The following is a 25,489-nucleotide window of genomic DNA, read 5'->3' as shown; positions in this document are numbered from 1 at the left end:
AGGCTGTGGAACATCAGAGTATATGACTGAGATTGGATACAGTTCTGACGAAAATAGGCTGTGGAACATCAGAGTATATGACTGAGATTGGATACAGTTCTGACGAAAATAGGCTGTGGAACATCAGAGTATATGACTGAGATTGGATACAGTTCTGACAAAAATAGGCTGTGGAACATCAGAGTATATGACTGAGATTGGATACAGTTCTGACGGATATAGAGGGATTAACTTTAGTGAGTTAGACCCCTTCCCCTATTTGTGTGTGTGTGTGTGTGTGTGTGTGTGTGTGTGTGTGTGTGTGTGTGTGTGTGTGTGTGTGTGTGTACACCCCATCATGCCAGAGGAGTGTTATAAACTGCAAAAGGAAATGAGACAGGAGGGATTTGAGTGGTTAGATAGAGAGCCTCCCTTTGCTGAACAAAGACTTTCTGATAATCTATGTGAGTTGGATTTTAGTTTATTTTGTAGCAATAAAGAATACAATTATCCACTCTGAGGTCTTTGACCTTGGGAAGTGAAGAGAGGACAATACATTGCATCAGCAGGCAAAGTTTGACTTTATAGTTGGAAACTCAGTATGCTATTTCAAGTTTCAAGTTTCACGTTTTTAATGTCACCTGAACAGTGAATTGCCTTTCTTGCAAGCTCTAAACTCAACAATGTAGTAATCAATAACAATGTAATACTACAAATAACAAGGTACAACAAAAACACACGAGAAATATAAATAAGAAGAACAGGAGAAAGTAAGTCAGCATACTATATACAGGAAAAGTCAGTTCCACTACCATATTTACAATGTGCAGGGATACTGGAGTGTTGGAGGTAGATATGTATAAGGGTAAGGTGACTGGGTATCAGGATATATGATAAACAGAGTAGCAGCAGTGTATATTATGATTGTATGTGAGTGGGTGTGCATGTGTGTAGAGTCAGGATAAATGTATGTGCATATTATGTGTGTGTGAGCAAATTATAAAGTGAGTGTTTGTGTGTGTGTTGGAGTGTCAGTGCGCGTGAGTGTGTAGGGAGGGCGCTGTGAGTGTGCATAGAGACAGTGCAAAAATAAAATAAAACACAAGGGTCAACTCAGATAGTCAGTGTAGCCATTTAGTTAGCTATTTAGCTAGCTATTTAGCAGTCTTATGGCTTGGGGATAGAAGCTGTTCAGGAGCCTGTTGGTGTCAGACTTGATGCACCGGTACCGCTTGCCGTACGGAAGCAGAGAGAACAGTTTATGGCTTGACTGACAGGAGTCTTTAACCATTTCCAGGCCTTCCTTTCACACTGCCTGATATAGAGGTCCTGGATGGCAGGGAGCTCGGCCCTGATGATGTACTGGGCTGTCCGCATCACCATCTGTAGTGCCATGCGCTCGCGGATGGAGCCAGTCAAGATGCTCTCAATGGTACAGCTGTATAACTTTTTGAGGAGTTGAGGGCCCATGCCAAACATTTTCAACCTCCTGAGGTGTGTGTGGACCATTTTAAGTCCTTAGTGATTTGGACACTGAGGCATTTGAAGCTGGGTCTAGGGTGTCTGGGATGATGGAGTCGATTTGTGCCATAACCAGTCTCTCAAAGCACGTCATGATTACAGATGTTAGTGCTGCAGGGTGGTAGTCATTGTGGCATGAAGCCTTAGAGTTATTGGGAACAGGAATGATGGTATCCCAGACATGTCTGAGGTCAGCTACTAGAGCAGCCTGCCAGCTGTTCTTCGCATACTCTTAGAACGCGCCATAGAATACCATCAGGCCCCGCGGCCTTGTGGGTGTTAAGCTGATTAAAGACCTTACTAACGTCGGCCTAAGAGAGCGATGGTGGCGGCACTCACAGCCGGCACAATGTTGTTATTGACAAAACGTGCATAAAATGCATGGAGTTCGTCTGGTAGAGAGGCATCATTGGGCAGATCACGGCTGGGTCTTCCTTTGTAATCCGCACTGGACTGTAGCCCCTGCCAAATGCGTTGAGAGTCGGAGCCTGTGTAATATGATTCCACTATATTCCTATATTGTCCTTTTGCTCGTTTGATTACTCTGTGGAGGTCATAGCAGGATTTCTTATATTTTTTCCGGTCCTCAGCTGTAGCCTCAGGGTTTTCTGCAATATCCCTGTCTGCGGTAGCCCTGTCCTCTAGTTTAGCACCAACCTTGGTGTTAATCCAGGGCTTTTGATTGGGGAAGCAACGAACCTTCACTGTGGGGACAACGTCGCAGATGCATTTCCTAATGAAGCTGGTGACGGAGGTGGTTAGCTTGTTGATTTTATCGGCGAAGTCTCGAAACACATTCCAATCAGCGCTAGCAAAGCAGTCCTGTAGCATAGTATCTGATTCTGGTGACCATTTCTCAATGGAGCGAGTCATGGGTACTTCCTGTTTGAGCTTCTGCTTGTAAACAGGAAGCAGGTGTATGGAGTCATGATCTGATTTGCTGAATGGCGGACGAGACAGGGCCTTGTATGCTTGCTTGTGGGTAGAACAGTGGTCTAGGACTTTATCGCCCCCTAGTGGCGAAGGAGACTCGTTGATGGAAGTTGGGGATTGCGTGTCTTAATGACGCAGAATTAAAATCGCCGGTAACCAGAAAAGCAGGCTCCGGATATAAGTTTTCCTGCTTGTTTATAGCCTTGTACACATCATTATTGTTTCTCACTGAACATTGCAATAGACTGTATGGGCCAATTGCAATCATTGAAAGCCACCAGATTATTGCCATTTTATCTCTCGTTAAACCATCAATACACGCTAAAGTCACCCGCACAACTGATCTCAATTGCAACCAACATTGGCCAGTGATTTACTGCTCCCTAACGTCGATGTCAAGGTTATCTTTTAGTCTTGATTGCAGCCAACATTTTTCAAGACTATTTCGCCCACTGGTTGGTATTATCATCAGAACAACTTAGTCCTAGTTTATGAGCAGACTAACGGCAATTTATCTATTTGACAATAATTCTGTACAACTGAAATAAAGTATTTCCCCGTTTACCACTGCAAATCTACTGTCTACTGTTTAACTGACATGTTGTATGAATAGAAAACCTACGTTGATGGTCTACCCTAATATTCTTATACTCAAATAAGTATTTATTTTTACATTCATTAGCCTTACAGTTTTCCGATGCTACTGATAGGTCGATATTTAATTGGGGGCAGGAGTATAGAATCTAGACTGGTATCATAATCACTTGACACGGTAACGGGAGATCAGCTGATCTGATGGTTTATCCTTGTGGGTTTTCATTGCAATGAAGTTTAGTTTAGCCCACAGGTGCATTTAATCTCCCGTTAGTAGTGGTAACCTGTAGGAGCGTGTTAAGATCTACCTGTTCATTTCAATCGAGCCTAAAGGTCTACAGAGATTTACTGAGAGTTAGGTACTGAGCCACTGATGTAAAAAAAATCTGAAATATAATAATATAATTACTGTGTCACGATCTGTCACGTAGAGTACTTCCATATGAATCATTATCTGTAATTTTCAAAGTGAATAAGAAACAGAACATTTCGTAACCTTAAATTCATCTTAATTACACTTTTTCACTTTTTTACACATACAATTAACTTTTACTTATATACAGTTGAAGTCGGAAGTTTACATACACTTAGGTTGGAGTCATTAAAACTCGTTTAAAAGTCATTAAAAGTTTTTCAACCACCTGTGGATGTATTTCAAGGCCTACCTTCAATCTCAGTGCCTTGTTGCTTGACATCATGGGAAAATCAAAAGAAATCAGCCAAGACCTCAGAATTTATGTTGTAGACCTCCACAAGTCTGGTTCATCCTTGGGAGAAATTTCCAAACGCCTGAAGGTACCACGTTCATCTGTACAAACAATAGTACGCAAGTATAAACACCATGGGCCATGCAGCCGCCATACCGCTCAGGAAGGAGACGTGTTCTGTCTCCTAGAGATGAACATACAAATCAATCCCAGAACAACAGCAAAGGACCTTGTGAAGATGCTGGAGGAAACAGGTACAAAAGTATCTATATCCACAGTAAAGTGGATTAGTCCTATATCGACATCGACATACCTGAAATACCGCTCAGCAAGGAAGAAGCCACTGCTCCAAAACCGCCATAAAAAAGCCAGACTACGGTTTGCAACTGCACATGGGGACAAAGATCGTACTTTTTTGAGAAATGTCCTCTGGTCTGATGAAAAAAAATAGAACTGTTTGGCCATAATAACCATCGTTATGTTTGGAGGAAAAAGGGGGAAGATTGCAAGCCGAAGAACACCATCCCAACCGTGAAGCACGGGGGTGGCAGCATCATGCTGTGGGGGTGCTTTGCTGCAGGAGGGACTGGTGCACTTCACAAAATAGATGGCATCATGAGGAAGGAAAATTATGTGGATATATTGAAGCAACATCTCAAGACATCAGTCAGGAAGTTAAAGCTTGGTCGCAAATGGGTCTTCCAAATGGACAATGACCCCAAGCATACTTCCAAAGTTGTGGCAAAATGGGTTAAGGACAACAAAGTCAAGGTATTGGAGTGGCCATCACAAAGCCCTAACCTCAATCCTATAGAAAAGGTGTGGGCAGAACTGAAAAAGCATGTGTGAGCAAGGAGGCCTACAAACCTGACTCAGTTACACCAGCTCTGTCAGGAGGAATGGGCCTAAATTCACCCAACTTATTGTGGGAAGCTTGTAGAAGGCTACCCGAAATGTTTGACCCAAGTTAAACAATTTAAAGGCAATGCTACCAAATACTAATTGAGTGTATATAAACTTCTGACCCACTGGGAATGTGATGAACGAAATAAAAGCTGAAATAAATAATTCTCTCTACTATTATACTGACATTTCACATTCTTAAAATAAAATGGCTAAGGTGTATGTAAACGTCCGACTTCAACTGTATATATTATGCCTTGCGGAATGGGAATAAGTGCAAACCTTTTACTGGAACAAATGTTTGGCCAACCTGCCTCCTGGATAGTAAGAGATTATGATAATTATGTTGTTGTTTTGTTTCTTAATCTCACCAGGGCGTGCTAACCACTGGTCGGCCATCATCGGAGCGTCCCACTCTAAGAACTATGTGCTGTGGGAGTATGGTGGCTACGCCAGCGAGGGCATCAAGAAGGTGGCCGAGCTGGGATCACCTGTCTCCATGGAGGAAGAGATCAGGCAGAAGGTAAGACTTGGCATGGCTATTGATATTGCAGCACGTTTGAGAGTCCAGCGATTGACAAGCCAACACCTTATCCGTTACACCAAGAGATCTGCATCCCTTGCTGATGTTGCAGGGTGTTGGGTTAAGGCCCCTACATTTGTCACTTTTTATCTGACCAAGATGATCGGATCACTCTCCAATTATGCTTCACTGCGTCTTCACATGGAGTCCTGACGAGCATTGTATTCTGAGTGGGGATGCAATGTTGTTCAAATGTGGTTGAGAGCTTGAGAATCCATTACAAACATGTTGGTAGTGCTATTGCTACTGCAGTGGAGGATCTATTAGTCTTTTAGGGATGGCAAGGATGGCAAGCCCATAAAAATAATTTTAACCATCCAAGTCATTGTTCAACTTGCCATGGTTTGAGGGGCTTTTCCCATTCTAGTAATTATATCTATATGGGCCAGCCAGTGGCTCTACTCTCTGGATAATCCAGGTGGCTGTGATATCACTACAGTAAGTAATGGCGTTTACATATCTCAGTAGGCATTCTGATTGATCCTTGAGCTACAGAGTACTGTAATTAAATACATACAGTAAGTCTCTCAACCTGCCCCTTTATGTGGTTTTATACTTCACAGCTGTGAAATGCATGGTGGACACTGTTGCGTTATCTACGTCCTTTGGATATTCACAGTAGATAGTGTCTGCTTGGTATTTGCAGTATAAAGCCATGGTATTGGAACATGGAATGTTTTCCAAAGTGTGGTGAAGCATTCAATACTTTTTGCATAATGATTTCCACAGGCGATTACCTAAATGAGAGACGAACATCTGTACTCTAAGTATCAATGCAAATTTTGTTTAATGGTCTGCTTAATGGTCTGTGTCCCTTGCAAAAGGTGATGACCTCAAATCCTAGGAAATTCACATTCATGCAAGGTTAATAGATACATTCATGTTGGTAGGTACGAGAGCTCTGGCACCTCTCTTGTTCAATAAATATTAAATATTAAAATATTGTTTAGCAGTTTTACCTCTAGTAAAAATCTTCCTCTGTTTCAGTTTCACACCATATTTCAATTTCTCTCCCACTCCCTCTGTTTCTAGTCCTTTTCCCACTCTCTTCTCCAAACCTTTCCCCTCTCTCTCCTTCTCCTCTTTTTGTACAATCTCTCTCTCTCTCTCTCTCTCTCTCTCTCTCTCTCTCTCTCTCTCTCTCTCTCTCTCTCTCTCTCTCTCTCTCTCTCTCTCTCTCTCTCTCTCTCTCTCTCTCTCTGTCTCTCTGTCTCTCTCTCGCTGTCTCTCTCTCTCTGTCATTCTTTAAATAGCCTGTGCTAGTTTGTAGCAGATGGGCCCATAGTGTATTTATTATTGTAGGGTAATATTGAAGACCTGGAGTCACAGCACATAATGAGAGCACACTGTGAGAGCTGGGCTCTGTGCGTCATCACCGCCACCTATCCACAAGGCTGTATTATCCTCAATACTGTCTGCTATAGTATCTGTATCAGTCCTCCTGGACCTTATCCAAACGATTAGAGCAAATAGAGGATTTATGGAGAGACGGACGCAAAGCAAGGTTGGTGTCAACCCTACAGTGCAGAGTAGTTACAGTACTGTTGAGTGACAAGATAATTTATGACATAAAAATGGTTGATAGTTCTATTCACCCACTTGTGTTAGCTATTACAGTAGGCTTACATTGCTATTCTAGGTAGCTCTCTGTAGCATATTCTCCCAGTGGGGGGTGGTAAACGATCCAATCCCCCCCACCCACTGAACAGACCTAAATTTAAACCAGGTAGAAAGCAACAGGATCAAACCATTACCTTCTCCCGAAGGAGGTGTGAAAATCTTACATGGAATATTGCACAGTACTCTACATGGCATAGGAGAGAGCAATGCGATTTATGTAGCCTGTGGTGTTCAGTTGAGATCGCTGGGAAAAGTAAACATGATTGGCTGTCACCAGATCCCATGGTGACCCACTGAGAGACAGAATAACAACAAAAAAATCCAGAAAAATGCATGTCAAAAATGTTATAAATTGATTTGCATTTTAATGAGGGAAATAAGTATTTGACCCCTCTGCAAAACATGACTTAGTACTTGGTGACAAAACCCTTGTTGGCAATCACAGAGGTCAGACGTTTCTTGTAGTTGGCCACCAGGTTTGCACACATCTCAGGAGGGATGTTGTTCCACTCCTCTTTGCAGATCTTCTCCAAGTCATTAAGGTTTCGAGGCTGACGTTTGGCAACTCTAACCTTCAGCTCCCTCCACAGATTTTCTATGGGATTAAGGTCTGGAGACTGGCTAGGCCACTCCAGGACCTTAATGTGCTTCTTCTTGAGCCACTCCTTTGTTGCCTTGGCCGTGTGTTTTGGGTCATTGTCATGATGGAATACCCATCCACGACCCATTTTCAATGCCATGGCTGAGGGAAGGAGGTTCTCACCCAAGATTTGGCCCCGTCCATCGTCCCTTTGATGCGGTGAAGTTGTCATGTCCCCTTAGCAGAAAAACACCCCCAAAGCATAATGTTTCCACCTCCATGTTTGACGGTGGGGATGGTGTTCTTGGGGTCATAGGCAGCATTCCTCCTCCTCCAAACACGGCGAGTTGAGTTGACGCCAAAGAGCTCGATTTTGGTCTCATCTGACCACAACACTTTCACCCAGTTCTCCTCTGAATCATTCAGATGTTCATTGGCAAACTTCAGACGGCCCTGTATGTGTGCTTTCTTGAGCAGGGGGATCTTGCGGGCGCTGCAGGATTTCAGTCCTTCACGGCGTAGTGTGTTACCAATTGTTTTCTTGGTGACTATGGTCCCAGCTGCCTTGAGATCATTGACAAGATCCTCCCGTGTTATTCTGGGCTGATTCCTCACCGTTCTCATGATCATTGCAACTCCACGAGGTGAGATCTTGCATGGAGCCCCAGGCCGAGGGAGATTAACAGTTATTTTGTGTTTCTTCCATTTGCGAATAATCGCACCAACTGTTGTCACCTTCTCACCAAGCTGCTTGGCGATGGTCTTGTAGCCCATTCCAGCCTTGTGTAGGTCTACAATCTTGTCCCTGACATCCTTTTTGAGCTCTTTGGTCTTGGCCATGGTGGAGAGTTTGGAATCTGATTGATTGATTGCTTCTGTGGACAGGTGTCTTTTATACAGGTAACAAACTGTGATTGGGAGCACTCCCTTTAAGAGTGTGCTCCTAATCCCAGCTCGTTACCTGTATAAAAGACACCTGGGAGCCAGAAATCTTTCTGATTGAGAGGGGGTCAAATACTTATTTATAACATTTTTGACATTAGTTTTTCTGGATTTTTTTGTTGTTATTCTGTCTCTCACTGTTCAAATAAACCTACCATTAAAATTATAGACGGATCATTTCTTTGTCAGTGGGCAAACGTACAAAATCAGCAGGGGATCAAATACTTTTTTCCCTCACTGTATGTTTAAAGCAGACCACCATAGTCCTTGTGCCCGAGAATGCCAAGGTAACCTGTCTAAATGACTATCGCCCTGTAGCACTCACATCTGTAGCCATGAAATGCTTTGAAAGGCTGGTCATGGCTCACATCAACACCATCATCCAAGACACCCTGGACCCACTATAGATTGCACTCCACACTGACCTTTCCCACCTGGACAAAAGGAACACCTACGTGAGAATGCTGTTCATTGACTACAGCGCAGCATTCAACACCATAGTGCCCTCCAAGCTCATCACTAAGCTAAGGACCCTGGGACTGAACACCTCCCTCTACAACTCGATCCTGGACTTCCTGACGGGCCGCCCCCAGGTGGTGAGGGTAGGCAACAACACATCCACCATGCTGACCCTCAACACTGGAGCCCCGCAGGGTGCGTGCTTAATCCCCTCCTGTACTCCCTGTTCACCCACAACTGTGTGGCCGTGCACGACTCCAACAACATAATTAAGAACTGATCACCGTCGACGATTAGACAGCCTATAGGGAGGAGGTCAGATACCTGATAGTGTGATGCCAGGACAACAACCTCTCCCTCAACGTCAGCAAGACAAAGGAGCTGATCGTGGACTACAGGAAACATGCCCTCATTCACATCGACGGGGCTGTAGTGGAGCGGGTCGAGAGCTTCATGTTCCTCGTGACCACATCTCTAAAGACCTACGATGGTCCAAACACACCAACACAGTCGTGAAGAGGGTACGACAACACCTCTTCCCCCTCAGGAGGCTGAAAAGATTTTACATGGGCCCTCAGATCCTCAAAATGTTATACAGATACACCATTGAGAGCATCATGACTGGTTGCATCACTACTTGGTATGGCAACTGCTTAGCATACGATTGCAAGGCGCTACAGAGGGTAGTGCGTACGGCCCAGTACATCACTGGGGCCGAGCTCCCTGCCATCCAGGACCTCTATACGAGGTGGTGTCAGAGGAAAGGCCTAAAAATTGTCAAAGCTCTGCCCCAGTGACTCCAAGTCATAGATTGTTCTCTCTGCTCCCACAAGGCAAGTGGTACCGGAGCGCCAAGTCTGGGACCAAAAGGCTCCTGAACAGCCATAATACTGCTGAACAGTTAATCAAATGGCTACCTGGACTATTTACACTGACTCTCTTGCACTGGCTCTATGCACACACTCACACATACTACACTGACACTCCAACACACACATATACACACAGACTGCATACGCTCACACACTCACAGGCATATGGACACCACACACACACACTACATTCACTCACACACACAAAACACATATACACATGCATATTGACGACACACACACACACACACACTCACACATAGACAAATGTTCACATTCTTTCACGCTCTTCACATACACTGCTGCTACTGTGTTAATTATCTATCCTGATTGCCTAGTCACTTTTACCCCTAAATTACCAAAATTACCACAACTACCTCGTACTCCTGCACATTGACTTGTATATAGCAACATTATGGTTATTTTATTGTCTTACTACACTGAACAAAACGCAACATGCAACAATTTCAATGATTTTACTGAGTTACAGTTCATATAAGGAAATCAGTCAATTGAAATTAATTCATTAGGCCCTAATCTATGGATTTCACATGCCTGTGCAGGGATACAGCCATAGGCCCACCCACTTGGGAGCCAGGCCCACCCACTGGGGAGACAGATCCAGCCAATCAGAATGAGTTTTTCCCCACAAAATGGCTTTATTACAGACAGACATACTCCTCAGTTTCATCAGCTGTCCGGGTGGATGGTCTCAGACGATCCCGCAGGTGAAGAAGCCGGATGTGGAGGTTCTGGGCTGGCTTGGTTACACGTGGTCTGCGGTTGTGAGGTTGGTTGGACATACTGCCAAATTCTCTAAAACAACGTTGGAGGTGGCTTATGGTAGAGAAATTGACATAAAATTCCCTCGCAACAGCGTGGACATTCCTGCAGTCAGCCTGCCAATTGCATGCTCCCTCAAAACTTGAGATATCTGTGGCATTGTGTTATGTGACAAAACTACACATTTTAGAGCGGCCGTTTATTGTTCAGAGCACAAGGTGCACCTATGTAATGATCATGCTGTTTAATCAGCTTCTTGATATGCCACAGCTGTCAGGTAGATGGATTATCTTGGCAAAAAAGAAATGCTCACTAACAGGGATGGTAACAAATTTGTGCACAAAATATGAGAGAAATACGTTTTGTGCATATGGAAAATTTCTGGGATCTTTTATTTCAGCTCATGAGACATGGGACCAACACTTTTCTTACTTTTTAAATCTGCATTGTTGGTAAAGGGTTTGTAAGTAAGCATTTCACAGTAAAGTCTACACCTGTTGCATTCGGCGCTTGTGAGAAATAAAATGTGAATTGATTTAATTTGAATGCTCAAATCAGTTTTGTTTTTCAAATCCGTTTTGTAATACTGACTGTCCGAGATGAAAATGTAATGAATTGAAGGTTATTTGTTGATGTACAAATCTACATTTACCAATTTTTTTTATTCTATTTTTAAGGTTGTGCCTTCATATATGGGGTGGGGTCGCGAGAAATTTGTTTTTAAAAAAATGAGGTCCCCAGAAATTCTTGCAGAAAAAATGAGATCCCCTCAAGTTTGAACACCACTGCACTAGTGGATAGATGAAGAGTCAGATTGGCTGGTTCAAAACATAGCAGCATGGTGATTACCAACTATGATTACCAACTGCCTTGTAAAACAGGTTGGAAGAACATGGCTGAAAGAGTGTGTGTGTGTATGTGTGTGTGTGTGTGTGTGTCATTAGTGTGTGTGTGTTTGTGTGCTGTGGAGGAGATGAGCATGTAGTCACACACAAACTCTCGTTATCTCAGAGGGCATACAGGGCACTAGCTGGTGAGCTCCATACAGTGCAGTGGCTTGCGAAAGTATTCACCCCCCTTGGCATTTTTCCTATTTTGTTGCCTTACAACCTGAAATTAAAATTGATTTTTGGGGGGCTTGTATCATTTGATTTACACAACATGCCTACCACTTTGAAGATGCAAAATATTTTTTATTGTGAAACAAACAGGTTTCCCTCAAGAATTTCCCTGTATTTAGCGCCATCCAGCATTCCTTCAATTCTGACCAGTTTCCCAGTCCCTGCCAATGAAAAACATCCCCACAGCATGATGCTGCCTCCACCATGCTTCACTGTGGGGATGGTGTTCTCGGGGTGATGAGAGGTGTTGGGTTTGCGCCAGACATAGCGTTTTCCTTGATGGCCAAAAAGCTCAATTTTAGTCTCATCTGACCAGAGTACCTTCTTCCATATGTTTGTGGAGTCTCCCACATGCCTTTTGCCGAACACCGAACGTGTTTGCTTATTTTTTTCTTTAAGCAATGGCTTTTTTCTGCCCACTCTTCCATAAAGCCCAGCTCTGTGGAGTGTACGGCTTAAAGTGGTCCTATGGACAGAAAGTCCAATCTCCGCTGTGGAGCTCTGCAGCTCCTTCAGGGTTATCTTTGGTCTCTTTGTTGCCTTTCTGATTAATGCCCTCCTTGCCTGGTCCGTAAGTTTTGGTGGGCGGCCCTCTCTTGGCAGGTTTGTTGTTGTGCCATATTCTTTCCATTTTTTAATGATGTATTTAATGGTGCTCCGTGGGATGTTCAAAGTTTCTGATATTTTTTTATAACCCACCCCTGATCTGTACTTCTCCACAACTTTGTCCCTGACCTGTTTGGAGAGCTCCTTGGTCTTCATGGTGCCGCTTGCTTGGTGGTGCCCCTTGCTTAGTGGTGTTGCAGACTCTGGGGCCTTTCAGAACAGGTGTGTATATACTGAGATCATGTGACGGATCATGTGACATTAATTATGTGACTTCTGAAGGTAATTGGTTGCACCATATCTTATTTAGGGGCTTCATAGCACAGTGGGTGAATACATATGCATGCACCACTTTTCCGTTATTTATTTTTTATAGTTTTCTGAAACAAGTTATTTTTTTCATTTCACTTCACCAATTTCGACTATTTTGTGCATGTCCATTACATGAAATCCAAATAAAAATCAATTTGAATTACAGGTTTTAATGCAACAAAATAGGAATAACGCCAAAGAGGATGAATACTTTTGCAAGGCACTGTATATGCTGTGTTAACTAGGAGTTGACGACTCCATTGCCCCGGGCTGCTTTGCTGTTGCCTGAATTCACTGTGTTCCCTTGTAATATGTCTCAGTGAACACACACAAAGTCTCTCCTTGTCCTTGAGGGAAAGTTAGCCTCTGGGATGAAGGAGCTGCTCTGTTTTTGAGCAGCGGAGCAAGAAAGCACTCCTTGGTATAAATGCTGACACAAACAAAAAGGCGCTTTGCTTTTGTGTCAGGTGGGGTGTCGGGGCTAGCAATGTAGCGATGAAGGCAGTTATAAATTGATATTCATAGAACGCAGAAATTGATATTCATAGGCAAGCTCAACACGAGCCAAGGGGTGCACTGATCTCAATGTTCATACAAAGTTTCATTTGGCAACCAAGCAGGCTTTGAGTACACACATTCACATACTGTATACACACACAACTCAACGCATGTGCATTCACACATGCATGCATGCACACGCACACACACGCACACACACACGCACACAGATTCGTAAATACACAAAAACGCAACCCATCTCTCCCTCCTCAAGTCAGCACAATGCTGTGTATGATGTCTTCCTTTTACTGCCGGGACCGAGATGTACTGTGCCATCTGTCATCTGTCTAACCCTGTCTCTCCACGTAGGGTTCCTTTTGATATACGCCGTGTGTTCTTTACCGACGATGCCTCTCTCCTGGGAACTGAACAACAAGTTTCCAGTCTGCATACAAAAGTGAAACCCATATCGATTGGTCATCTCTCTGTATGAACCAATAGGAAACACTCATCAGTCATACATCGTGCATTACATACACAGAATGGGCCAAAGATAACCCTGAAGGAGCTGCAAAGCTCCACAGCGGAGATTGGAGTATCTGTCCATAGGACCAGTTAAAGCCGTACACTCCACAGAGCTGGGCTTTACGGAAGAGTGGGCAGAAAAAAGCCATTGCCTAAAGGAAAAAATAAGCAAACATGTTTGGTGTTCGCCAAAAGGCATGTGGGAGACTCCTCAAACATATGGAAGACGGTACTCTGGTCATATGCGACTAAAATTGAGCTTCTTTGCCATCAAGAAAAATGCTATGTCTGGCGCAAACCCAACACCTCTCATCACCCCGAGAACACCATCCCCACAGTGAAGCATGGTGGTGGCAGCATCATGCTGTGGGGATGTTTTTCATCGGCAGGGACTGGGAAACTGGTCAGAATTGAAGGAATGATGGATGGCGCTAAATACAGGGAAGTTCTTGAGGGAAACCTGTTTCAGTTGTCCAGAGATTTCAGACTGGGACGGAGGTTCACCTTCCAGCAGGACAATGACCCTAAGCATACTGCTAAAGCAACACTCGAGTGGTTTACGGGGAAACATTTAAATGTCTTGGAATGGCCTAGTCAAAGCCCAGACCTCAATCCAATTGAGAATCTGTGGTATGACTTAAAGATTGCTGTACACCAGCGGAACCCATCCAACTTGAAGGAGCTGGAGCAGTTTTGCCTTAAAGAATGGGCAAAAATCCCAGTGGCTAGATGTGCCAAGCTTATAGAGACATACCCCAAGAGACTTGCAGCTGTAATTGCTGCAAAAGGTGGCTCTACAATGTATTGACTTTGAGGGGTTGAATAGTTATGCACGCTCAAGTTTTCTGTTTGTCTTATTTCTTGTTTTTTTCACAATAAAAATAAAATATTTTGCATCTTCAAAGTGTTGTTGGGTAAATCAAATGATACAAACCCCCAAAAAATCAATTTTAATTCCAGGTTGTAAGGAAACAAAATAGGAAAAATGCCAAGGGGGGTGAATACTTTCGCAAGCCACTGTATGATAACCAAGCTTGGCTGGATTCAAATTGTCCATCCCACACAGCCTGCATGTTTTACAGCGAGCCAGCCGTACGCTTCTGCCTAGCGCACTCGTTACAATCTCTCCCAAGTGACCCGCTGGTAATGAAAATATGATTGCATGTAAGAGCCTCCTCAAACAGAGCCCTCGCCCACACTCTCTCAGCACCCCTGCTCCACCATATTGAGTCAGACATGACACAGGGCCACTTAATCACATTTAAATGATCTGTTAAAAATATTCCAAGGGTCACCATTGTTGCTCCATTAAGAATTATTGCATTTTAATGGACGGGTGAAGGTGGGAAAGGGCAATGTGTGAGGAGGTTTGTTGAATAGGTGCACCTATTCAGACCACAGAACCAGAATACATCTGTAACGGTGTGTGTGTGTGTGTGTGTGTGTGTGTGTGTGTGTGTGTGTGTGTGTGTGTGTGTGTGTGTGTGTGTGTGTGTGTGTGTGTCTCTCCACATGATATGTTCCTGCTTGTGTTTTTAATGTACCGAATGAGAACATTTTCTTCACATGACCTCTTTGGTCCCCACATAATATGTGTCTTTACATTTCATTATCCAATTGCAAATCTGATTATCTGGAAACTTTGTATTATGTAGTGTTCGTAACTGAAGACATTGCTGCCCCCTCCTCACACACCACCATACACACATACACTGAGGTGATTTGTGTGTGCGGTCAGCCATTACAAAGGCTCAGTGTGGCACTAATGACAGTGTGATGAGAATACTCTCCCTCCACCAATGAGCGGTGGAAACGTGGCGAAGGGACTCCGATGTTTCTCGAACGCATTGTGAAATCTTCCATTTCCTCTAACAGTATGGGTGCGTTTCATTACTGCACAGTAGTTTACAGACGCCCACAGAATGCAGAATTATGTGAAACTACAGAGCAGACAGCTGCAGATGCCACAGGCTGGACCAATGAGGGATGGTACAACATGAGTTGGAGGAGATAGAGGAGATGGTCTTCTACTCAGGATAAGATTTCTAGGAGTATGATTGGTCTGGGCATTTTAGTAAGTCACAGATCCTACTAATGTGGCCCTATTCTCTCCAGCTGTTCATCATGCTAGAGTATCAATCAGCCTGCATAATTATAACGGAATTGGAGCCTCAATTAAAGAGACTAGCTACCACCTGTGTGTGGGAGAGGATCAGGATATTTTAACTGGAAGACATACAGGTGAGAGAAAGTGAGTGGGAGAAAGCAGGTCAGTTTGAGACAGCAGGTCAGTTTGAGAGAGCAGGTGAGTGGGAGAGTAAGTTAATTTTTTAAGCATTATCTTTATTAAGGGAGTGTAGACTCAAGCTTTTACTCTTCCTGCCATGAAAGAGATTAGGTTGTGTGTGTGTGTGTGTGTGTGTGTGCGCGCGCGTAGTGTTTTTCGTAAGTACATGGAGTAGCCAGCCAAACAGAAAAAGTAGCTAGCCAGGGAGTTCCTTTCTGCAGATAAAAATGCAGAACTAGCTCTATTTTGGTGTCCCCTGGTACATTCTGATGTTTTAATTCCAACCAAAATACACAGCTAAATTATTGAATACTTTAACGACTTTACCTCCCAGATTGGTAAAATTAGTTGTGGTATTAAGTAGAAAGACATGACTACAATTAAAATGACTGAAAATGTATGAATTCAGTGTGTTAGTTGTTTTGGATATTGTCTAGGCCCATATTTAAGGTTTTACTGCAAGATATGAATTGCCACGATGTCTGTTCTTCAAATGATGTATGTTATTGGCTCTGCTGCTGTGGACACTTAGGGTAAGGAAAGCAACATGTAATTTTGTGATTTGGGTCAACTATCCCTTTAATAGTTTGGCCTGTCAATCAATCACTGTGGGTGGGATTGTAAGGGAAGAGGGCAGGATGTTTGTGAGTCACAGAGTTGGTAGGGATTCAGACCTGTCAATCTTTCACTGTGGGTGGGACTTTGAGTGAAGGCGTTAGATTTGTAATCTAGTCAGAAAAACAAGTCTAGTCTACCTTTTCAATATAATTTATTGTGGCAGAAACTAAATCTACTCTTTCAATTTAGTTTATTGTGGCAAAAACCTAAGAAAAAGGTTGTGTTCTGTCAAGTGAACATGGATTCCCTGTTGAGAAACAATATAGAATTGCAGGAAAATGGTTTTTAAAATGTAATAGTTTTCAGGGGGAGGACCCAAGACCCCCGCCAGATTGTGCACCCCCACTTTTATACAAAGTTAGGCGTCCATGAATAGACCTACAGATACGATTGAAGAATGAAGCAGGTGTTAAACATGGGCTTTGCTAGACAGAAAGCAGCAGTTGACTACTCCATTGTTGACACTAATCAAATCAGTAGTTCTATATCAGTAACCTTCAAAATACCATATAGCGTAAGTATTATGACATTAGCTTTTAAACCTTCAATCTGTTTTATTTTGTCATATTTTGGACCAGAATGAGGCTCTCTATCCACTACCTAATGTTCCTGCAGTGAGGATTCAACATCTTAATTTAATATTTTCATAATATATCTGCAGATAATCAACAAAAAGCATAAGTAGTCTACCAGTATGCAAATTAGGGAGCGAAATGAATGGCTCTCACCGATTCGGTTCCGTTCAACTAAATGAACCGTTCAAACAGAGCCGTTCGTTCTACTAAGCTGACATATGGAATTGTTTTAAGATGGATAATTTAGCTGTTTGATTTGGAATTTGGAATATATATAAAAATTGGCCTTTACTACTATAGCCCATTAAAACACATTCATGAATGGCAAAAAAGACAGTTACAAAATGTATCATAAGGAATAATGTTTTGAAGTGTCTGTCCTATACTGTATCTAGGAGATTTAAGAAAGCTCAGTAATTTTATATATACATTTGACATATACTTAACTCTCTTTTTTGAGGGGCACAAAACTACTTCCATATTTCCAATAGTTTTTTTAACCGGTACCAGGTTACCTTCAGACGAGCCCCGGGACTCTTGTGGCGGTCATAGAACAAAACAGAGAATACCATAGTGGGGCCATATTAGTTTGTAGCCCACACAGTTTGGACGATACAGACGTTTTCGCGAGAAGACAGATTTTCGGGATGTCTCCTCGTCTGCCAAACAGCGCTGTAGCTCTGCCACTTTCCACCTCAGATGCGGAAGCCTTCAATCGACTCTAGGGGTTTTTAATGTCATAATAGACTCTGAAAGCTTTACTCTCTGTGAAACAAAAGTACAGGAGAGTGTGTACATCAATTAGCCCACATAATTATAACTGTGAGACTAAATAAATTGGAGGCTCAATTAAATAGACTAGCTACCACCTGTGTCAGGATCAGAAAATTTGGACTGGAAGACATACAGGTGAGAGTAAGGGAGTGGGAGAGAGCAGGTCAGATTGAGACAGCGGGTGAGTGGGAGAGGTTTATTTTTGGAAGTATATTAGGTGAGTGTGTCTAGACTCAGAAGTAGGGTTGCAAAGGGAGGGTATGTTACTGGAAACGTTCAAAGTTTACCTGTAAACTACTAGAAATCTGGTAACATTCAAGGATTTTATGTAATTTATCACAAGACATCTAGTGGCCCTTTTGGGTACTTCAGATTATCACAGGTGTCTGTAATTATCTATGGCCCTCTCAGTGGCCTAATCACATGTAAAATATATAACATAATCAAATAAGATTTTAAAATAAAAAAATAGAATGACAAAACTGTAAAACATTATCTTGAATATAACCTTGTCGTGAACCAGGCTTCTCTAAAATGGGAAGCCTGGGGAAGTTCCATGGCAAAAATCAGCTAAAGAGGGGTCAGGACCCGGTGTAAATCAGTACTGCCTCACAATATGTCAAACCAATCAAATTCCTTGCTTGGGCGGAGCTTCGAAGGTGCTCACCAGATTAGTGCTGTAGGAGCAACAGTGGGTGATGACTAAACATTTTAACAAAACAAGCACTGGGGATAAAACATTTTAGAACATTTGCAGAGATGCACTAAAGCTGAAGCAAGAGGGGAGAAATGGTCTACAATGCTGGCCATATCAATATTTTTTGTATTTATGTTTCTGAAGGGCTATTTGGCTGTAAAAGTTAGCATAAGGGACAAGAAGTAGCAAGCCACAATGAGGTTTGTTTTGAGAAAAGTCAGCTAACCTTAAAAGCTACCTAGGTATAACTAACTAGCCAGCTACTTGCTTGTTCAATTTGTGTCACGATTATAAAGCAAACAAAATGTTAATAAAAACAGTATATTATTGACCTAAAGGGTTAGCTGTGTTATCCCAGTCGCTAGCTTATCCAGGGTCAGTGATACATAGAGGTTTGCCTCATATACTGTTCACTGTCTACTGGTTTCATTTTAAATTGAGAACATATAGCTCAACATGTAAACAATGTGTGAGTTTAGCTATTCTCTGCTTCAGATAACAGATGCCCATAATGTCAGTAATGCCATTATACAGTAGGCATATGGCTGCATTGGCGATGCATGCCATATGATAAGCTGCTAAATGTATTCACATAGCTGATATACTGAGAGAGAGTGACAATCAAATACAACCGATTGGAGATCTTATAACTAGATAAAAAGGAAATGTTCATTTGTGAATACAACACAGAAACACAGACACATTAGAGACATAACCACTTCCCCTCTTTATTGCAGGTTTGTGATATGTGATTCATCAACATTGACACTAGTTTATTTTGAATAATAGTTTAACAATTAAAACAAGTTTAAACACTTCACTTCAAAGAATCAACACTTAATCTCTTCAAAATGTACAAATAAGATAACTTGTATATAAAGATTAGACATCATAGTCTAAATAACAATAGATCATTGAGTAGTAAAAAGAATGCTGTTATTACTAAAGCATTATTGCAGGTGAACAAAAAAAAATACATACCAGCAGTGGCCAACCTTGCTTCACTGATCCCTGATCTACGGCGTGAGCAGACTTCTATTCCAGTCCAGCAATCACACATTTGATCATCAACTCATTAGAATGTGATAAGTTGAATCAGGTGTGTTATTGCTGGGTTGAAACAGAACCCTGCACACCCAGCAGACCTCCAACAGGGTTGGCCTGCTACAATTGTAATAGGTTTATACATTGTGTGTGATGTTTAACTGTATTTTTTCTTTACACAACATTTGCTGACATAGGTAGACCGAAACACATATAACCCATGAAATATAGGATATACCCTTAGTCTCTTGGGACATTCATTTGGACTTCTCTCTTCATCTGCAACCAGGCATTCACAGCTTTACATATCTGAGGACAGAAAACATCACAAAGAAACAGGCTTCATTATACTCAAATTAGACAGCACTGAATAGCATGTTGCTATTATCTCTCTGTCCTGAAAATTTAACCCTTGTTAGATTCTAAATAAACAGAGTAAAAACTTGCGGACGACTAGTGAAGTTCAAACCAAGTTTATTCACCCACTGGGTCACACAGCTGCATAAGACAAAGACATATTCATACAAGCACTAGTATTTAAACCTACCTCATATGCTGAGTCTCCTCCTTACACATCTGGACAGCCAATACATCTCTGTTGTAAGACAGGACTTTAGTGATGACTGTTCTTCCTCACTTTATCTGACCTGACCTCGGCCCAAATTCCTCACTTCTCCCCAACTCACGGCTGTCCTGTTGACTTGTACCAGACTGTGGCCCTCCTCCTTTCCATAGGATACCTGATGTCTAACAATAACATGTTCTGACAGAATGTAAACGGTCTGGATTCCCCTCTCTCCCTCTGTGACATGATTAAGGATATTTCGAGTTTATAAGTCAGAACCCATCACCCTCTAGGAACTGGAACTGGAGAATATTTTCATGATGTCCTCCCACAAAATTACCTGCCCTATCCAGTAACCTACACTCTCCCTTTACTGACAGCTGGAGCTGCAATTTTACCCTCTACCATGGCTGTTATCTACAAATGCATTTTCAATGATTACGTCACGATAGCTAGCTAATAGGAAGTTAGCTAGCTGATGACATTTAATTAACTTAGCTAAACAGTTTATGAAGTTAGCTAGCTAGCTAGCAGCTCAGTTGAGTTAGCCTACAAAGTGGCCTACTGTAGCCAGCTCGCTAACTAGCTAATAATACATTGTCTTTTAACATTTAGAAAATGTATTTACTTACTTAAATAGGTTCTCCCACTGCCTCCATTATTGGGGTCCTTACAAAAGCCAAATAATGGGCAATCTTCACGATATCTTTGGTGGTAGTAAAGCACAGCCAGCAGCCATGTGGATGAATGGAGACAAGGAAAAAAAAGTGTGCTTGTCACTAGAGCGGTTTAGAACGTGTTGTGACGTTTGACTTCACCAGCGTAATCCACTTAAAATGTCAATAAATATTAATTGCAGACTGTCGGCCGTACTTAATAAATTGAAAACTAGCGCTTGAAACTAGCATAGGCAACAACTACCCACATGGGAAACAGTGACTCACATAACACACAGCACCCCTTCTACAGGCATGTGGGGCATTGGTTCTTGAAATGTAACGTCCAATCGAAATCTTGCCACTGGGAGCCAGTGGACCATTCAAACCATTTATGCAATACAAAATTCTCCAGACCTCCAAGGGAGGCGTGACAACGACTTGATTTTGGAGGTATGGCAACGCGAGACTATCCTGAATATAAAACATAAACTTAGTGAATACCATTGGTGTTTAATATGAGGGTTTTAGCATGGAATATCCTTTATATATATATTTTTAAAAAAAATCACACTTTTATTTATTTTACTATGTCAATATGTTTTTGTTGTAAATGTTTTGTTGCCAAAAGAGAGAGAGAGAGAGAGAGAGAGAGAGAGAGAGAGAGAGAGAGAGGGAGAGAGAGAGAGAGAGAGAGAGAGAGAGAGAGAGAGAGAGAGAGAGAGAGAGAGAGAGAGAGAATACTCTGTTAAAACCCATGCAGAACATCTGCTCAGCTCCTGATTGCTTTATGTGGTGTCTCCGAGCGAGGAATGTATCCCAGATTCCACCAGGACCATTAGCCTGACGAGCACTAGTGAGCAATGTGGCCCTGGCTCATTCTCTTCATTCTCTAAAAGCTTCCATATATTTAGCCTGAATATGTTTGGATCAGCAGCAGTGGTCACAAACACACACACTCGACAGCCATAAGGCTCCCTCCTCAGCTCCTTCTATTAATGGTTGACATCTTTATAATCACCAGACTCCCTCCCTTATCTCTCTCCCCTTCCCCTGCCCCCTGTTTCAAGCTGATACATCTGGGAGGGCTTAATGAATTGGGATATTTTGGAGAGGCTCAGCTCCTTTCTTGCATCATTAGTTTTCATAAAGTCTCAATCTGATCCGGGCTCTCATAGAGCAGAGCAACGTGTGAAGTTCAAACCGGGCTGCACATTCACTTCAATTACGGTTTGAGTTTTGAACTATCGTGTTAGTTTCTGTACTGATTCTGTGGATTAATAACATCGGCAACCAATCATGAGCTTGAATCAGCCAGATGATACCTGCTGCCCCATGTGGAGTTAAAATATGTACTGTGTCTGCCTTCAGTCCTACTGTCCTCCAGGCTTATGTTTCTCTAGGTAGCATGTTCCTTCAGAGAGTGAAAACTTGTCAAGCAATGATGATAACTCTCAAACATCTACAGCAATGGGGATTGCTCATTAAAAAACCTTCACCATGCAGTTATAAGCCAGGGTTTATTTTTTAGCATGAACTGAACAGGCAGGCATTCTGTATTATTAAAGTGAATGCCTTTAGTGAGGCAGGATGACAAGTGGCTCGCTAAATGGGGTCAGGTTGTGGTGGGTTTTGTAGTTTAAATGGGGTCAGGATGCTCAGCAGTTTGTAGTTCCTCTCATGAGTGCCCGCCAGCTACATAGACCCCTCTCTCTCTCTCTCTCTCTCTCTCTCTCTCTCTCTCTCTCTCTCTCTCTCTCTCTCTCTCTCTCTCTCTCTCTCTCTCTCTCTCTCTCGCTCACTCTCTCTCTCTCTCTCTCTCTCTCTCTCTCTCTCTCTCTCTCTCTCTCTCTCTCTCTCTCTCTCTCTCTCACTCTCTCTCTCTTACTCTCTCTCTCTCTCTCTCTCCCGCTCTCTCTCTCTCTCTCTCTCTCACTCTCTCTCACTCTCGCTCTCTCTCTCTCTCTCTCTCTCTCACTCTCTCTCTCACTCTCTCTCTCTCTCTCCCTCTCTCTCTCTCTCTCTCTCTCTCACTCTCTCTCACTCTCTCTCTCTCCTCTCTCTCTCTCTCTCGCTCTCTCTCAGTATAATAAAGCACCAAGAGGGTAAACTCTGCTCACTTCCAACACTCTCACAATGGAGGCCAGATAGATACCGTAGTATCTGTGCCTCCAGCACAACTGGCCATGGATGGGAAATGTAATGTAGGTATTGCAAGTAGCAGGTGTGATAGAATCAGTTAAGGTCTGTGATAAATGTACTTAATTCAACCTCTATGTAGCCAGGTAAGTCAATATTACAAATTATTGCTTGTTCCATCTGCATTTGAATGACTAGTTGTTTTCTCTTGAGAATTGATTCCTTGTGTTTCGATGTTGATTAATAAGAATAATCACTCCCCTACACACTTACAGAGGAAGTGCATTTGAGAAAGTTGCTCAATATTGGTCAATCCTTGCCCCATCGAAATTCCAGATGGGTGACAATATTGTTTTCAAAAGGTTTTGGTTCATTGGAATGACAGAAATAAACTTTTTGGTTTATTGGAATTTGGAAAGAAATTAGGACGCTAGTTTGAAACGTGTGTCTTGCATGCCACCAATATGAGCCAGAGATATTTCCTTTATCAGTATGAGTACTGGCTCTTGAAAGGACTCGTGCACTGACAAAAAACAGAGATGATTTATTCAAATTTAGACCACGTTTTACTACACAAACCTAAACCCATGAAGAAACATTTAAGGTGGTATCATTCCCTCTTGATGAATAGCTGGCAGTCACTGGGATATGCTGCCAATGGGGACTGTTGTTATTTTGTCAATGTGTTGACATAATGATGAGTGGAGCTGTATTCTATGATTGATCCACCGTAGCCTGTCTAGGGAGGCTCTCATAGGTCATGTCTCTGTTAGATATATCACTGGACAGATACAGAGCAGAGTGTGACCCGGAAAGCATTAAGTCACCTGGCTGCAGACCATGGTTCTATCTTTCTCTATCTCTCTTTTATGTATTTCTCTCTCCCCCTCTATCTCTCTCTCTGACCCTCTGTCCCTTTCTGTACCTCTTTTTCCAGTCCTCTAATTCTCCCTGTCAGAGGCTGTCTCTCTCCAGCTTGGCCAGCGTGGGGAGCAATTAACCGTTGACCCCTAGCCCTGTGCCAAACCATGGCTGAACCACACTGAGCCGTGCCAAACCCAGAGACAAGCGGGCTGAGAACAGCGAGCTGACAGAGAACACATTCCCCTAACTCCTGTCTACAGACAGGTCTTAAGCTAGTTGGGCTTTGGGTGGCTGCCACCACATCCACGTTGCCCATCCCAATCCCACTAAATCCACCTCCCATCCCTCCTCCACCCCCTTGCCATGCCACTCTTCTGCCCGCTGAGCCTTTTGTTTGCCTGGTATCCGCCTAGCCCACGTTCTGTTTGCAAAGCGGGCACCAGTGTTTTAGCCGCCACAATTGTTTTATTTTAACCAACTGGCAGTTTTCTGGTGGCCTGTCAAGTTGGCTTTGTGAGTTGGGCAGAGATATTTCTGTTTGTGAAAACGAAGAGCTCAGAAAGCCTAATGCCTGCCTGCCTTGGCCCACAACACTGTTATTTGATTTTCAAAGAGGGACAGTACAGCCAGAGGCAAGCACATTCTGAGATGTAATGGGGTAGAGAGCTAGCCAATATGTTCATTGCATTCTGTGTGTGTGTGCGTGCTCAGATCTGGAATCCAAATCCCTCTCAGTGCACAGACACCAAAAAACATCTCAAGTACTAAAAGGAGATTATACATAAAGTGTTGTACTCATACTGTAGCCAGTGAAATGTAATACTGTACATAGCACTGATTCAATAAGTTGTCTCTAGTCGTCATCACAAAGCTAAAGTACATAGGCCTACTTTTAGAGGATTTCACAGATAGAAAGGCCATTAGTGAGTGATTATTTGGAGCTCTGCGCAGTAGTCAGGATGGTTTTGAGTGCTGACTCTGGAGGTCCATTTGGCCAGCCTGAAGGGTCCGCATCAGGAGCTACAACGTTCACGGATAAAACCTGGATTATTTCGGAAACTCATACATCTTGGCAGAAGCTGGCTTTGATAACACCAGTGCCCAATAGATGCCCACTGAAATCCAAGACTAGCAGGTACTGAGGGGAAGGCCGGCCAAGCGCTAGAGGTCACAGCTATATCCCATCCCTCTGTTCCAAACACATCACAGTGTGAACCAAATGCAGTGAGTGTGTGTGTGGGCCGAGTGTGTTAGACTATCTTTTCTGTCAGGCAATGGGCATTTAGTGGGAATGTGTGAGTTCCTCTGCCAGTGTGTGAGATGAGAGATGGTGTACCGCAGATAGAGTTCAAGCTAATTCAAATTCCAATTAATCCAAAACATTGGAATGTTTTCAGTGAGGGTTAGATCTGCAGTCTCGGGGGGGCAATTTCTCCTGTATTATCATTAATCAGTGCTGTTAATACCTTATTTTGTATGTATGTATGTGGTTGTGTGCCCATGCTTTCTGCATCCTTGTGTGTGTGTTTATTTGTTTGTGTGTCCTTGTGCGTGCTTGTGACTATGTTTCTGTCTGTGAATGTGTTTGTGTGTCAATGCCTTGTGCATTATTCATTAGGGTTGGGAGATATTATGATAGTATCGGATTTCGAAGATGATTGACAGCCATTGTCAATGGTGAAGACATCGTGATGTGACAGAAGATGTATAGCCTATTTCTACTTGACTGGCA

General features: G+C 42.8%; 1 protein-coding gene across 1 annotated transcript in view; it reads left to right on the top strand.

The window, feature by feature from the left end:
• Positions 1-5,011: 5,011 nt before the first annotated feature.
• The window catches only part of LOC311114877 (spondin-1-like), a gene marked incomplete at both ends in the record, with an annotated part of 89,328 nt that continues 68,850 nt past the window's right edge, over positions 5,012-25,489 (top strand). The window contains 1 exon segment of the mRNA XM_084190109.1: positions 5,012-5,160. Within this exon segment, the coding sequence (XP_084046235.1) occupies positions 5,012-5,160 (149 nt within the window).

This window comes from Coregonus lavaretus (genome assembly GCF_964263955.1).
Source record: "Coregonus lavaretus genome assembly, contig: HAP1_SCAFFOLD_1862, whole genome shotgun sequence".
NCBI lineage: Eukaryota > Metazoa > Chordata > Actinopteri > Salmoniformes > Salmonidae > Coregonus > Coregonus lavaretus.
This window is presented reverse-complemented; position numbering and strand designations above follow the sequence as displayed.